Source organism: Ailuropoda melanoleuca, chromosome 7 (assembly GCF_002007445.2).
Source record: "Ailuropoda melanoleuca isolate Jingjing chromosome 7, ASM200744v2, whole genome shotgun sequence".
In the NCBI taxonomy this organism is placed as follows: Eukaryota; Metazoa; Chordata; class Mammalia; order Carnivora; family Ursidae; genus Ailuropoda; species Ailuropoda melanoleuca.
Window position 1 is genome coordinate 130,380,275 of NC_048224.1, and position 12,545 is coordinate 130,392,819.

The 12,545-nt window shown below is 39.2% G+C and overlaps 1 protein-coding gene and 1 pseudogene across 6 annotated transcripts in view; one reads left to right on the top strand and one right to left on the bottom strand.

The window, feature by feature from the left end:
* PCCA (propionyl-CoA carboxylase subunit alpha) overlaps positions 1-12,545 on the top strand; it is a 390,617-nt gene that overhangs the window by 311,953 nt on the left and 66,119 nt on the right. For all 6 annotated transcript variants that reach the window (XR_004626797.1, XR_004626798.1, XR_004626800.1 and 3 more), the window contains one exon: positions 3,935-3,988. Coding sequence is in view for 1 of the 6 variants with exons in the window: in XM_034665428.1 (XP_034521319.1) it covers positions 3,935-3,988 (54 nt within the window). In the remaining 5 variants the exon portion in view is untranslated. The remainder of the gene's footprint in view (positions 1-3,934; positions 3,989-12,545) is intronic.
* LOC105235665 lies at positions 2,909-3,441 on the bottom strand (annotated as a pseudogene).

Sequence of the window (12,545 nt, forward strand, 5' to 3'; positions counted from 1 at the left end):
GATCTGGTCTGAGACTGTAGAGATATTCCATCCTGCACAGTAGAGATATCCCAAGCCTGCACAACTGCTTGGGTTGGGATTCCTTTTTTTTTTTTTTTTAAAGATTTTATTTATTTATTCGACAGGAGATTCGACAGAAGACAGCCAGCGAGAGAGGGAACACAAGCAGGGGGAGTGGGAGAGGAAGAAGCAGGCTCATAGCGGAGGAGCCTGATGTGGGGCTCGATCCCGTAACGCCGGGATCACGCCCTGAGCCAAAGGCAGATGCCTAACTGCTGTGCCACCCATGCGCCCCTGGGTTGGGATTCTTATTCTCCTGTTGCAATGTAGGCCAATTACTTTTATATCCCTGCATCTTTAATTTCCTCATAAGTAAAAGGAAATGTAGATTTTGCGATCCATTTGCCCTCCATATTCTAAGTTTCTGTGAACGAAAAGGCTTAGTTCTACTTTTGGGTTCACCTCTCTCTAGCCTTTGAGCCCCCCTACCTGAGTGTTTGCTACCTGCTCCATTTTCCTTGGTCTCCCAGCCCACCTCCTCCCCCATTCCTGTGTATCCTCAGCCTTACATCAGACCGTCAATCTTTCTAAAACAACCATGTTACTCCCCAGTTTTTAAGTATTAGAACTTGGTTAAGTGTCAGTTCTGTGCAAGATGGGACCTGGCTCTGTAATTCCTTCTCACTTTTCCTTTCTTACCCCTTCACTCCATTAACCAAACCTATCTCTGGCCATACGGGACAATTCACCACCCCTTAAACTCACCATCTTTTTTCTTAATCTGAAATTTGCATAACTGTCCCATCTGACTAAAAGTGTTTCGTTTGTTTCCCTTTTGGAGAATGTCTGCTCATTTTTAAGTACCCAGCTCTAATGTGTATCAGTGAATATTCCTTAAACTTCCTGAGCATTTAGCTGGTCTGGCCTCGTATCCATTAATACTTTGTACGTTTTGTACTATGGGATTTATCATATTGAATTATAATGTATTTTATTTCTTTTTTCTTTTTTTTAATGCAATCTCTACCCCCAATGTGTGGCTCAAACTCAAAACCCCATGATCAAGAGTCACATGCTCTCCTGACTAAGCCAGCCAGATGCCCCTATATTTATTGTTGAATTCTCTTCTTTCCTTCAGTCTCCCAGAGGGTAAAGTTTAATTCATCTAGCAGTGCTCAACTCAATATAGTTGATGGACAGATGGATGGATAGATGGATGGTTGACCAACGTAGAAGTGCCAGTATCAGAACCCAGGATTCGGGACTCCATTCTTAATCCCTTAGGACATTGAGGGAAATAATTGATTTTGTTCCATTCTGTGCTGTTTCTCTTTTTGCCTTTATTAAGTTCTGTATGCCCATTTGGAAGAATAGGAATATTAGGTAAGCCAAAAAGAAAAGCCAACTAATATCTTCCACCCAGAAATAATAGTTAACTGTTTTATGTGTATTATTTGTGCTAGAATTTTATCTTTAACATATACAAGTTTTTAACCTGATGTATTCCAAACATATTGTTTTGTCCTTTTTTTTGTACTTAGAAATATACTATAAACATTTTTCATGTCTCAGATTTTTTAATGGTTGCATGGATTATACCTTTATTTATTTCACCAGTTTCTTTTATTCATCATTTAGGTTGCTTAAAGGTTTTAGTTTTAGGTTCTGTAAACTGCACTGTGATGTTATTTTTGTAGCTGTGGGCTTCTTTTGTTTTTGATTGTTGTTGTTATTTTGCCTACTCACGATTTTTCCCTTAGGATAAATTCTTAGAAGTGAAATTAATGGATAAAAATACTGATTTTGAGTTTTCTACACTGTACCACACCACGTTGAGTGTGCTGGTCAGAGTGCTGTTGTGTTGAGTCACTGGGGCGGTACTTGTGGGTGGGGTAACCATCTTGCTGTCATGGTGCATTAATCCACTTTCCTTCTGACTGATGAAACTTCCCTCAATCAGGGAACCAGGGGCTCAACTTGAATTCTGGAGATTTGTGTTGGGTTCTATGACTTGAGTGATCTTAGAGATTGGGGTTGGGGTTGAAACCTATACTTCTTAAAAATAATAAAATTAGGATATATCTGTGATAGTCCATGGCAGGGACTTAAAAAAACATAGCTGCTTAATTGGAACTGCTTTATTTTTTGTGCAGTCTTTGAGGCCGTTGGGCCCTTTCTGAGTAGCCCAAGAAAGAAAGAATTTTGAAGAACAGGTTAGGAATAAATAGAGCAATTTTACAGGTAAGAATTGTATGGGGAAAAAAGTTTAACTTACTTCCAGTGAATTATTTAGTTATCCATTTCTAGCAAACTAAAATTCAAACTAGATATGCGTAAATCATACTGTATTTGCTTTGAGCTTTTTTATTTACAAATATTTACATAACATAGAAGTTTGTCTGTTTTCGCTATTCTCTGGATGTAGAATTGTGTTGTTATCTTGTTATTTTAAACAAAGGCTAACTTTTTATGACAGGTTTATTGAGATAGAATTCACATACCACACAGTTCACCCAAAGTGCACGAGTCTTTTAGTCTCTTCACAGTTGTGCAAACCATCACCACAGTCAGTTGTAGAACATTTTCACCAACACAGAAAGAAACCCCTTACTAATTAGCAGTCCTTCCTTGTTTCCTCCCTGTCCTTCTCCCTCAGGCAACCACCTTTCCTTCCTTCTTCCCTCCCTCCCTCCCTCCCTCCCTCCCTTCCTTCCTTCCTTCTTGAAAGGAATTTGATCTGTACTTTATATCTGATTTTTTTTTCAAAGTTTGGTAAAAGAACAGCCACTCCCAGAATTAGCATGTCATATTAACACTTCAGCCAGTTGATAAGTAAATTGCCATTTGACTGAAAACACAAGTTCTTTTTGAAACCACTTAACATATATTCACTTTTGTATATAGACTGTCATCCAAGAAGAATAAAATGGTAAGGTAAGAGTTCAGACTTATTAGAAAGATGGGCTTCAGAAAGATGTGGAAACTCTTCCTGAAGAAATATTTCTTACTTTTTTCCCCTAGACTTACTTGCTTTAATGTGGGCTTCTGCAGTCTCAGTCTGACAAAATGCCCCACGTAAGGTGGCAAAGAATTGTTTCTTATTGTAACTGTTACTTAGGTACGAAGGCCTAGCCACTTCTTGAACTTGTGCCAGATGATTCTCCCCAAGATGTCTCTTTTCCAAGCATGAAGGCCAGCTCTTCCTTGAGCAGTCCGAAGAAGCCTTAGTCTTCTCTTCCCTGGACAACTTTATCTAATGTGTCTGTAGAGTCTACTGCCCTTTCTTACTGTTCCACCCTTGGCATTGGCAATCTCTGCTGCTTGGCAGTCTGCTCTAGGGTGAGGAGCATGGTTCTTTCTTCAGTAGGACAGCCAGAGTTTATGTATATCTTCATTACTTTTGTTCCTAATTGTTGACAGGGCCATGAAGCTCCAAGTTTCACTTTCCCCCCACTAATTTCTTGGGGAATCAGAAAATTCTTTCAGTCCTTCCCTTGACAAGTGGTCTAAAGTAATCTATGCTGATGAAAAGATGTGACATTTGGTGTGTTCTTAGGCAGCCTGTGCTAGCCCAAGAAGTTGTGACAACCAGGAAGTCTCTAGGGCAGCTGTGGGTCTTCTGCATAGAACCACCAAACTGTGCTAATCCACTTCCTGTCTCTGTGGATTTTCCCATTCTGAACATTTCATGTTCAGTGGAGTCCTATAATACGTGGTCCTTTGTGATGGTCTTCTGTTGTTGCACGTGTCAGTACCATGTTCCTTTTTCTGGCCCAGTAATATTCCACTGTATGAATATACCATGTTTTGTTTATCCATATACCAGTTGATGGACATTTAGGTTATTTGGCTATTAGGAATAATGCTGCTACGAACATTCATGTACACATTTTTATGTGAATGTGAATTCATTTTATACTTCTTTCTTTTCCAGTGTCTTTCTAGAGAAGCAGGTGGAAACATGAGCATTCAGTTTCTTGGTACAGTGGTGAGTATGAAAGGATTATTATTTTGTATATTCACTTAATTAACAGAGAAAAAAAAAGCGTTCAACTAGCTTTAGCCCTTGTGTTTGAACTTGTCTTCATCATGGTTTTATTTTGCTATTAAATGAGATGTCTGCATAAGAAATGCGTTCTTTAATATGTTCAAGAAGTTTCCATGATAGAATAATTTTAGCTATTTTACTATTAGAGAGAGAATAGGTTTTTTTAATTATTTGCACTTCGTTGAGTATTTTAAGTGCTTTTTTTTTTTTCCTACTGGAGATTTTTCTGCCTGTATTTTTTTTTTTTTTTAAAGATTTTATTTATTTATTTGACAGAGATAGAGACAGCCAGCGAGAGAGGGAACAAGCAGGGGGAGTGGGAGAGGAAGAAGCAGGCTTCCAGCAGAGGAGCCCGATGTGGGGCTCGATCCCATAACGCCGGGATCACGCCCTGAGCCGAAGGCAGACGCTTAACCGCTGTGCCACCCAGGCGCCCCTGTATTTTTTTTTTTTTTAAGATTTTATTCATTCATTCGACAGAGGAGAGAGAGACAGCCAGTGAGACAGGGAACACAAGCAGGGGGAGTGGGAGAGGAAGAAGCAGGCTTCCAGCAGAAGAGCCTGATGTGGGGCTCCATCCCATAACGCCGGGATCACGCCCTGAGTCGAAGGCAGACGCTTAGCGACTGAGCCACCCAGGCGCCCCTTGCCTGTTTTTTTAAAATAAAAATAAGAAACATAATATTTAAGACGCTTTTGAACATAGTAACCTTGATTTTTTTTTTTCCTGTCAGTTTTCCTTATAACTTTCTCTATTAGGTCCTTTTGAGTACATATTTCTAAGAAAACTGAGTCATAGTTTTGTATCTTGATTTTTTTTTCCATGTAAGATCCTGTTCATCATTTTCCATACTGCTAGAAAATACCTATCAGCATCATTTTAATGGAGCTGTGTTTAACATTCTGATGAGTATATGTGACATATTTTCTTATCTATGAATCCCAGTTGTTAGGTATTTAAGTTATCCCTCATTTTTGCCATTATGAATGGTGTTCTAATGAACAACTTCATGGTTTTTGCTTTTTTGATGCTTTGAATTATTTTCAAACATAGGTATTTTAAAAAATGTATAAGGTATATTTCATTCCAAGTGGAATGAAAACCATGAATACTGTTATGACTTAGTACACGTTATTTGTAACTTCATATCTTTGAATGCCCCTCATCACGTCTCACTAGTAGTTACAGTTTTCAAAATTGTTTAACTTTGGTGAAAAGAAATTTACTTTACAGTTAGTATTTTTCCTTTATTGTAAAAGTAATGATCATAATGATCATACCAATGAGGTATGATCAAGCAATAAGGTACCTCATTGTTTTAATTAGCATTTCTCTGTGTACTGCTTGTGTATTTGAACATTTCTCCATGTATTCATTTGCTAGGTATCATTTATAATCTGTAAAATGTCTGTTCATGTTTTTTGGGTACCTTGTTCAAGTTGTGAATTCACATTGGGTATTTCTGTTTGCTCTATGAGTTTATTGAGGATATCAGAGGAGAGGCCTGTGCCTTGAATCTAAAAGAGTAGTGATTTTGTAGCCATTGAGATAGGAAGCATATTATTATGTGCATTTATAGTTTACATATGTATAAAGGCACAGTAAAGTTTATGTGTTGAAGTACAAATGGTCGTATACGCATAGGTACTTGACTGATGTCACATAAATTTTAAGTGTTGCACCTGAGATTTATAGTTATTTTTATTTTTCCAATTAATAAGTTGTTCCTTGCTTTTTTTAATTTAAAATTTTAAATATTATTTCAGTGCATGTCCTAGGAAATTGTATTAGGGTTCTCCAAAGAAAGAGAACCAGCAGGATAAGTGTGTGTGTGTGTGTGTGTGTGTGTGTGTGTGTAGAAGAGAGGAGGCAAATCCAAAATCTTCATAGTAGGCCAGGAAATAGTTGGAGTTCAAGTCCAAAGACCATGTACTTGCAGTATTCCTTCATGCTTGGGAGGTCAGTCCTTTTTCTTCATTTGTTTGAATTATGCCCACCCAGATTATACGGAGTAATCTGCTTTACCCAAGGTCTGCTGATTTAATTATAATCTGAAAAAATACCTTCATAGAAGCATCTAGAGTAATGTTTCGCCAAAAATCTAGATACTGTGGCCTACCCAAGTTGACACATAAAATTCACCATCACAGAGGTATACACATCCCATCCCCCAGAGGCATTTACATTATTATCGGTAGATGCACGGGCGCACCTTGGAGAGACTGGGGGTTTGGTTCCAGACTACAGCAAGAAAGCTTCTGTTGCAGTAAAGTGAGTCAAATGAATTTTTTTGCTTTCCCAGTGCATATAAAAGTTAGGTTTACACTACAGTGTAGTCTATTAAGTATGCAAAGTATTATCTCTAAAAAAACAATGCACCTACCTTAATTCAGACCTACTGTATTGCTAGGGGTGCCTAGCTAGCTCAGTCAGAAGAGCATGTGACTCTTGATTTCAGGGTTGTGATTTCAGCTCAACGTTGGGTGTAGAGATTACTAAAAATAAATAAAGTATTGAAAAAATAAAAATACTATATTGCTATGAAATGCTAATCAACATCTGAGCTTTTAGTGAGTTATAATCACTGATCACAGGTCACAATAATACAGTAACAATAAAATACAGTCATAATGTAAAAGTTTGAAATATTGTAAGTATTACTGAAATGTGACATGGAGACAGGAAGTGAGCAAATGCTGTTGGAAAAATGACGCCAATAGATTCGCTCAGTGCGGGGTTGCTGCAAACTTTCAATCTGTATAAAAAAAAATTTAAAAAAAGTCCACAGTATCTGCAACATGCAGGGAAGCAAAGCACAGTAAAATGAGGTGCGCTTGTGTTCTTCCAGAAATAGAATCACCCATCTTTTTGTGCAATGATAAGTCATGGGTACTTATTCTGTCTCTGCCCTTGATCTCTCTCCTTGAATTCTAATAGAGTTCACTGTGTTCATATATTGAAAACTGAGTTCTCGTTGGCAAAACCCACAAAGAAAACAAGCGTGTTTCTCTTGCAGTTTTTTCCTATCTTGGAAAATGGCTACACGAGCTAAAACCTTGTGCTCTCCTTGCTTCCTCTCTCCTACCACTTCCACTGCCCCCAGCCTGACCAAAGCCTTCCTCATCTCTTGTCTGAATATTGGCAGCGGCCAGTCTTCCCACCTCTGCCCCTGCTCCTTAGCCTGCTGTTAATTTAACGGTTAACCTGATCCTTTAAAAATGTAAATCAAGTCAGTTGGTCTTGTTGCTCTTCTTCAGACATGTCGGGGCACAAACCTCAGGGACTCGTCTCGTCTGCCTTTCCTCTGTCAGGATTGTTTGCCCCCAGATACCTGCACAGAAGTTTCCCTCACTTTCTTCAAGCCTTTACACACCAGCCACCGCCTCAGGGACGGCTTCCTGGTCACACCCTTTAAAAGTTTGACCACCTTTCCTCCGCTTTGTTCTTTTTCTTCAGCAGTTATCACTGTTTGGCATACTTTCATGTTTGAGGTATTTTACTTTTTAAAAACTTGTGATTGTCTGTCTTTCCCACTTGAATGAACTAAGCTCTGTGAGCCAGGGCTCTTGTCTGTTGTGTCCACCGCTCTCACCCAGTGCACAGAACAGGGCCTTGTGTCCCGTAGGCACTTGGTGAATGCTGGTCAAGTGAATTAATGACATTGGCAAGCATGGGACCCAAGGAGTAGACTTAAGAAGAAGAAAGCAAATAGAGAAACAAATGGGGAAACGGAAAAGGAAAAGCGTAGGGGACTGTTTGGGACCTTAGCAATGAATCCGTCTTCCTCAGATAAGGAACTTGCATCAGAAAAGACAGTGTGATTCACCTAAGGGTTCGCAGCTAGCCGGTGGGCAGAGCAAGCAAGGGGGCCCCCGATTTCTCTACTCAGCCCAGTGCTCTTCCCATCAGCAAATGCCCTTTACCTTATTTCTTTTCATCTACTTCAGGCTCCTACAATATGGTAAGAAACACACACACACCCTGAACAGCCACAAAAAGCAGACCTGTTTATGTAGCTGACACCTCCCACCCAGGAAAACATAGGTGACTTGCTAACAATCGCACAGATTTGTTCGGGTTTATACAGTTTGTATAGAGAAGGAGTGTCACTGTCTAGAGTCACTTTTAAGTACGCTAAAATTCTGCATCCCAGCAGTTGGGATGGCCACTGTGGTTTGTCACAATGCATTTTTTTGTGTGTACTCTTAGCAGTAATAGATCAGTATGGAAGAAAGAAAGAAAAAGTTTTGAGATAGTGGGACTGTTAGGACAGATGCAGGGTAATTTCTAGCTAGCGTGTGCTCCTTCAATCCTACTAAAGCAGCTTCAGTTTCCAAAGCTTGCGGTCAGGAAGAGCACTGGCAGCTCACATGGTAAAGGTAAGACTTCCCAAATACACTTTGTCTCTGTGAGAATACTTGTAGAATTTTCCATACAAGTTGGCTTTCGAATATTGTTAAACATGACATTCAATGTTCAAAGAAGAGTTTAAATTAAGGCTAAGAAGGACTTTTGTTGCATCGATCAAGTTCAAAAATGTTATTTCAAGTCAGAGAAGGTATAGACTTCAAAATAAGTAATTTAATTCATTTTTTACACATCTTGAACTTTTAAAAATACCATTTTGTTATTTTCCAATAAAATAAATCTCATTAAAATTAGATTTTGTTAGATATATAAATATTAAATACTATATAAAATGTTATAAATATAGTTTACATATTTGTAATATGTGTAAAATAACATTTATAAAATATTTGTCAATTATAAAGAGTAATGATAAAACAAAGACCTGTATCCCCACCAGAGTTTTTCTAAAAAACACAAAAATCATTACCTTTGAGATTTACTGTGTACTCCTTCTCAATCCTATCTCTCAGATATCCTTTCTCCCCCCTTCAGAAGGAACTTCTTCATAATTTTTATCACTCCTTTTCTTTATAATTTTTCCACATAAATGCATCCTTAAATATTAAACAAGCTTTGCATGCTTTTAATCTTGACATGCATGGGATTATATTCTGTAATCATCTGTGACTTGGTTATTTGGCTCTGTGGTGTTTGTGAGGCCCACTCTACTGTTGATGGCCCCCTGGGTGGGCTCTAGTGTCTTTGCTGTAACTCCATGTTGCACCAAGCATTTATGCACACGAGCACGTGTATCCTGATTATACATGTGCCAGAGGTTCGTTAGGGTTGATGTGCGTTGAGTATGCAGTGATGAGTTCACTTTGTTCCACATTTTCACTAGTACCTGATACTATCAGACTTCTTCATTTTCGCCAGTGTCGGTAGTGTCCTCATTGTGGTTTTAATTAACGTCCTGATCATTAAGGAAGTAGAGCTATTTTTCTGCATTTATTGGCCATTTATGTTTATTGACCAGTGAGTCTGCTCCTCTTTAAAGTACCTCTTCAAGCCGCCTGCCCGTCATTCTGTGGAGTGAGACTGTATACATGCCTGAATTTAGTCTCTTTATGTCATTTGCATTTTTAACAAGGCATGGAGGATTGGGTTGTACCACATGACTAGTTCCAACAATGAGCTGTGAATGGAAGTGACTGTTAAGAGCTGTGGAGGGTCTGCGATTTTACCCTACTTGAAGCTGACAGATTAACCCACTACAGTCATGGATGCTGGTAGAAGAGACAAGACTCCAGGGTCAGAGATGAAGGATGGTTTATTACAGCAATAGCAGTAGCCAGAGTATCATTAGTTTTGCACCATTTTCCTGAGCTCCAGTTCCCACAGGCTGGTGTGAGGAGGGCAGGAGGACACCTGCTCACACAGTGGGTTGTGTTATGGTAGAGGAACCTGAATTTAGTTCAGAGAACCCCGAGCTTCTATATGGGCAGTGAGCGTGCCTTCCCTTTGTTCTGAGGGAGGCACTGTCTCTTTGTATAGTAAACAGCTTTGAAAAAATAGTCCAGAGCAAAGGAGAGTCAGAGCCTTGCTCACAAGAAGTAGACGAGAAGCATGAGAGACCCGTGGAGAATTGTCTTCTTACAGTGATGTCTTCACTTCTGGTCAGGGACAGCCAAGAGCAGGTGTGAGCTCTCCAGTTCCCTACCATGTCCACCTGGGAAACTACATGCCTGGTTTTTGAGTCCCTAGCAGCATGGGTCCCTGGGGAAGGTTGGAGCTTAGGCCTTGTACCCCCAACCTTCTGTGGACTGCGATTTCACTGTTATTTCTGAAGCCTAACCTGGCTTATCTTAACACCCAGCCTTGGAACATAAAGGACTCTTCTTGTTGATAGAGCTCTGTAAGCACTTACTTAGATTCAGATTCATATAAAAGGTAGAGATTGGGGATTCTGTGGATTAAGTCAGATCACTTTAAAGCCTTTGGCTCTTCAAATTTAAATCTAAGTGTAAGGTCTCTTCTTTCTGTTACTCTGTTTGAACTTGACTTAAAAATTATTAAGTAAGGGGTGCCTGGGTGGCTCAGTCAGATAAGCATCTGCCTTCGGCTCAGGTCATGATCCCGGAGTCCTGGGATCCAGTCCTGCATAGGGCTCCTTGCTCAGCGGGGAGTCTGCTTCTCTCTCAGCCCCTCCCCTCTGCTCATGCTTGCTCCCTCTATCTCTATCTCAAATAAATAAATGAAATCTTTTAAAAAAATTGTTGAGTAGTAATCTTATATAATGAAAAGCAAACTCTTCTGAATTAGTAGAAGGCATTGAGATGAAATTTGTGCCTCTGTGATTCAGAGGAGCATATTTGACTTGGATGTACATACGAATTCAGACCATCCCCATTTTAACCTTTAGTATCTATCAATTTCATTACCTCTCCCAGTATGTAGGACATAGGACTGTATTCGTTTCCTAGGGTTGCCGCAATTAATTACCACAAACTGGGTGGCTTCAAACAGTAGAATTGTGTTCTAAGAGTTTAGGAGATGAGAAATCTGAAATCAAGGTGTGGGCAGGGTTGGCTCCTTCTGGAGGCTCTCAAGGAGAATCGGTTTCATGCCTGTCTCCCCGCTTCTCGTAGTTGGGGCAGTTTCTTGGCTTGTAGCTGCATCATTCCAATCTCTGCTTCTGTCCTCACATGACTTTCTTCCCCAGGTCTGTGTATATTCAATCACAGAAATCTAAGCACACCAGTCATTGGATTTAGGACTCACCCTTATATAGTAAGACATCTTCTTAGCTAATCACATTTGCAGAGACAGTCTTTACAAACGAGGTCACGTTCTGAAATATCAGCTGGACGTTAATTTTTGGATGGCAGCGTTCAACCCAGTATACACTCTACATAGATAGGCATGAAAGCATATTTGACACATAAGAAAAGTTGAAAACTAACTCAGGTAATTTACCTAAAAGTGTATTTTATAAACAGAGCATTATTCCTTATTAATACCTGACTTGAGTACTGCCGTTTATTTTCCCAACGATTTTCTTACCTGCTATCATCCTACTCAAACATGCAGAAACACCAATGAAGGGTATGCCTTATTTTCAGAAGACAAAGTGAGCCTAGGCAGTTTAAATGACTATTCTGTGCTAACAACTGGTAGAAACAGGATGCAAAACCAGGTCTCTCTGACTTTCAAGTGAAGCTGTTCACCATCAGAGTGCCTTAAAAACAAATCACTTTACTGTGTGATCCAGTTTTTGCCATAACTGCTAAGTACAACTGTTTTAGTTCAGGCCGCTATGACAAAATACTGTAGACTGGGTGGTTTAAACAGAAGACATTTATTTCTAACAGTTCTGGAGGCTAAGTTCAGGATCAAGGTGCCAGCAGATTCAGTTCCTGGTGAGGGCTCTCTTCCTGGTTGGCAAGTGGCCACCCTGATAGCTGTATCCTCACACGGCAGAGAGTGACTGGTCTTTCTTCTCTTTTATTTTTTATGTTTTAAAATATGTTTTAATTCCAGTTAATTAATATGCAGTGTTACATTAGTTTCAGGTGTACAGTATAGTGGTTTTAAAATATGTTTTAATTCCAGTTAATTAACATACAGTGTTACATTAGTCAGGTGTACAGTATAGTGGTTCATCTTTCTTCTCTAAGGCACTGATCCCGTCATGAGGGCCCTACTCTCTTGACCTCATCTAAACCTGACTACCTCCCAAAGGACCTGCATCCAAATAACATTATGTTGGGGGTTGTTGGAGCTTCAACATAGGAATTTGGTGAGGGACGCAAACATATAATCCATAATATACACCATATATACTAATATAGTTGGTAGGCTACATATCCCAGAATTTTTCTAAGATATATGTGCCTATTTCAAATTGTGAGTTGTCTGAGTTTCATTTTGTGTGCATGTTTTTGGTGAAGCTGTGAGTTTATGCACGTCAGATAGTACAAGCTCACAATGAAATGGAAGAGGTCCAGTGTTTTACTTAACTAGAATTACTCACTTGAATTATGTTTTACAATAAGGATGAATATTTTCTTATTGCTTTTAATGCAGAAGTTACCATTTTATTCCAAAGTTTTGTTTTGTAATCATTGTTTGTTTAATTTTAAAAAT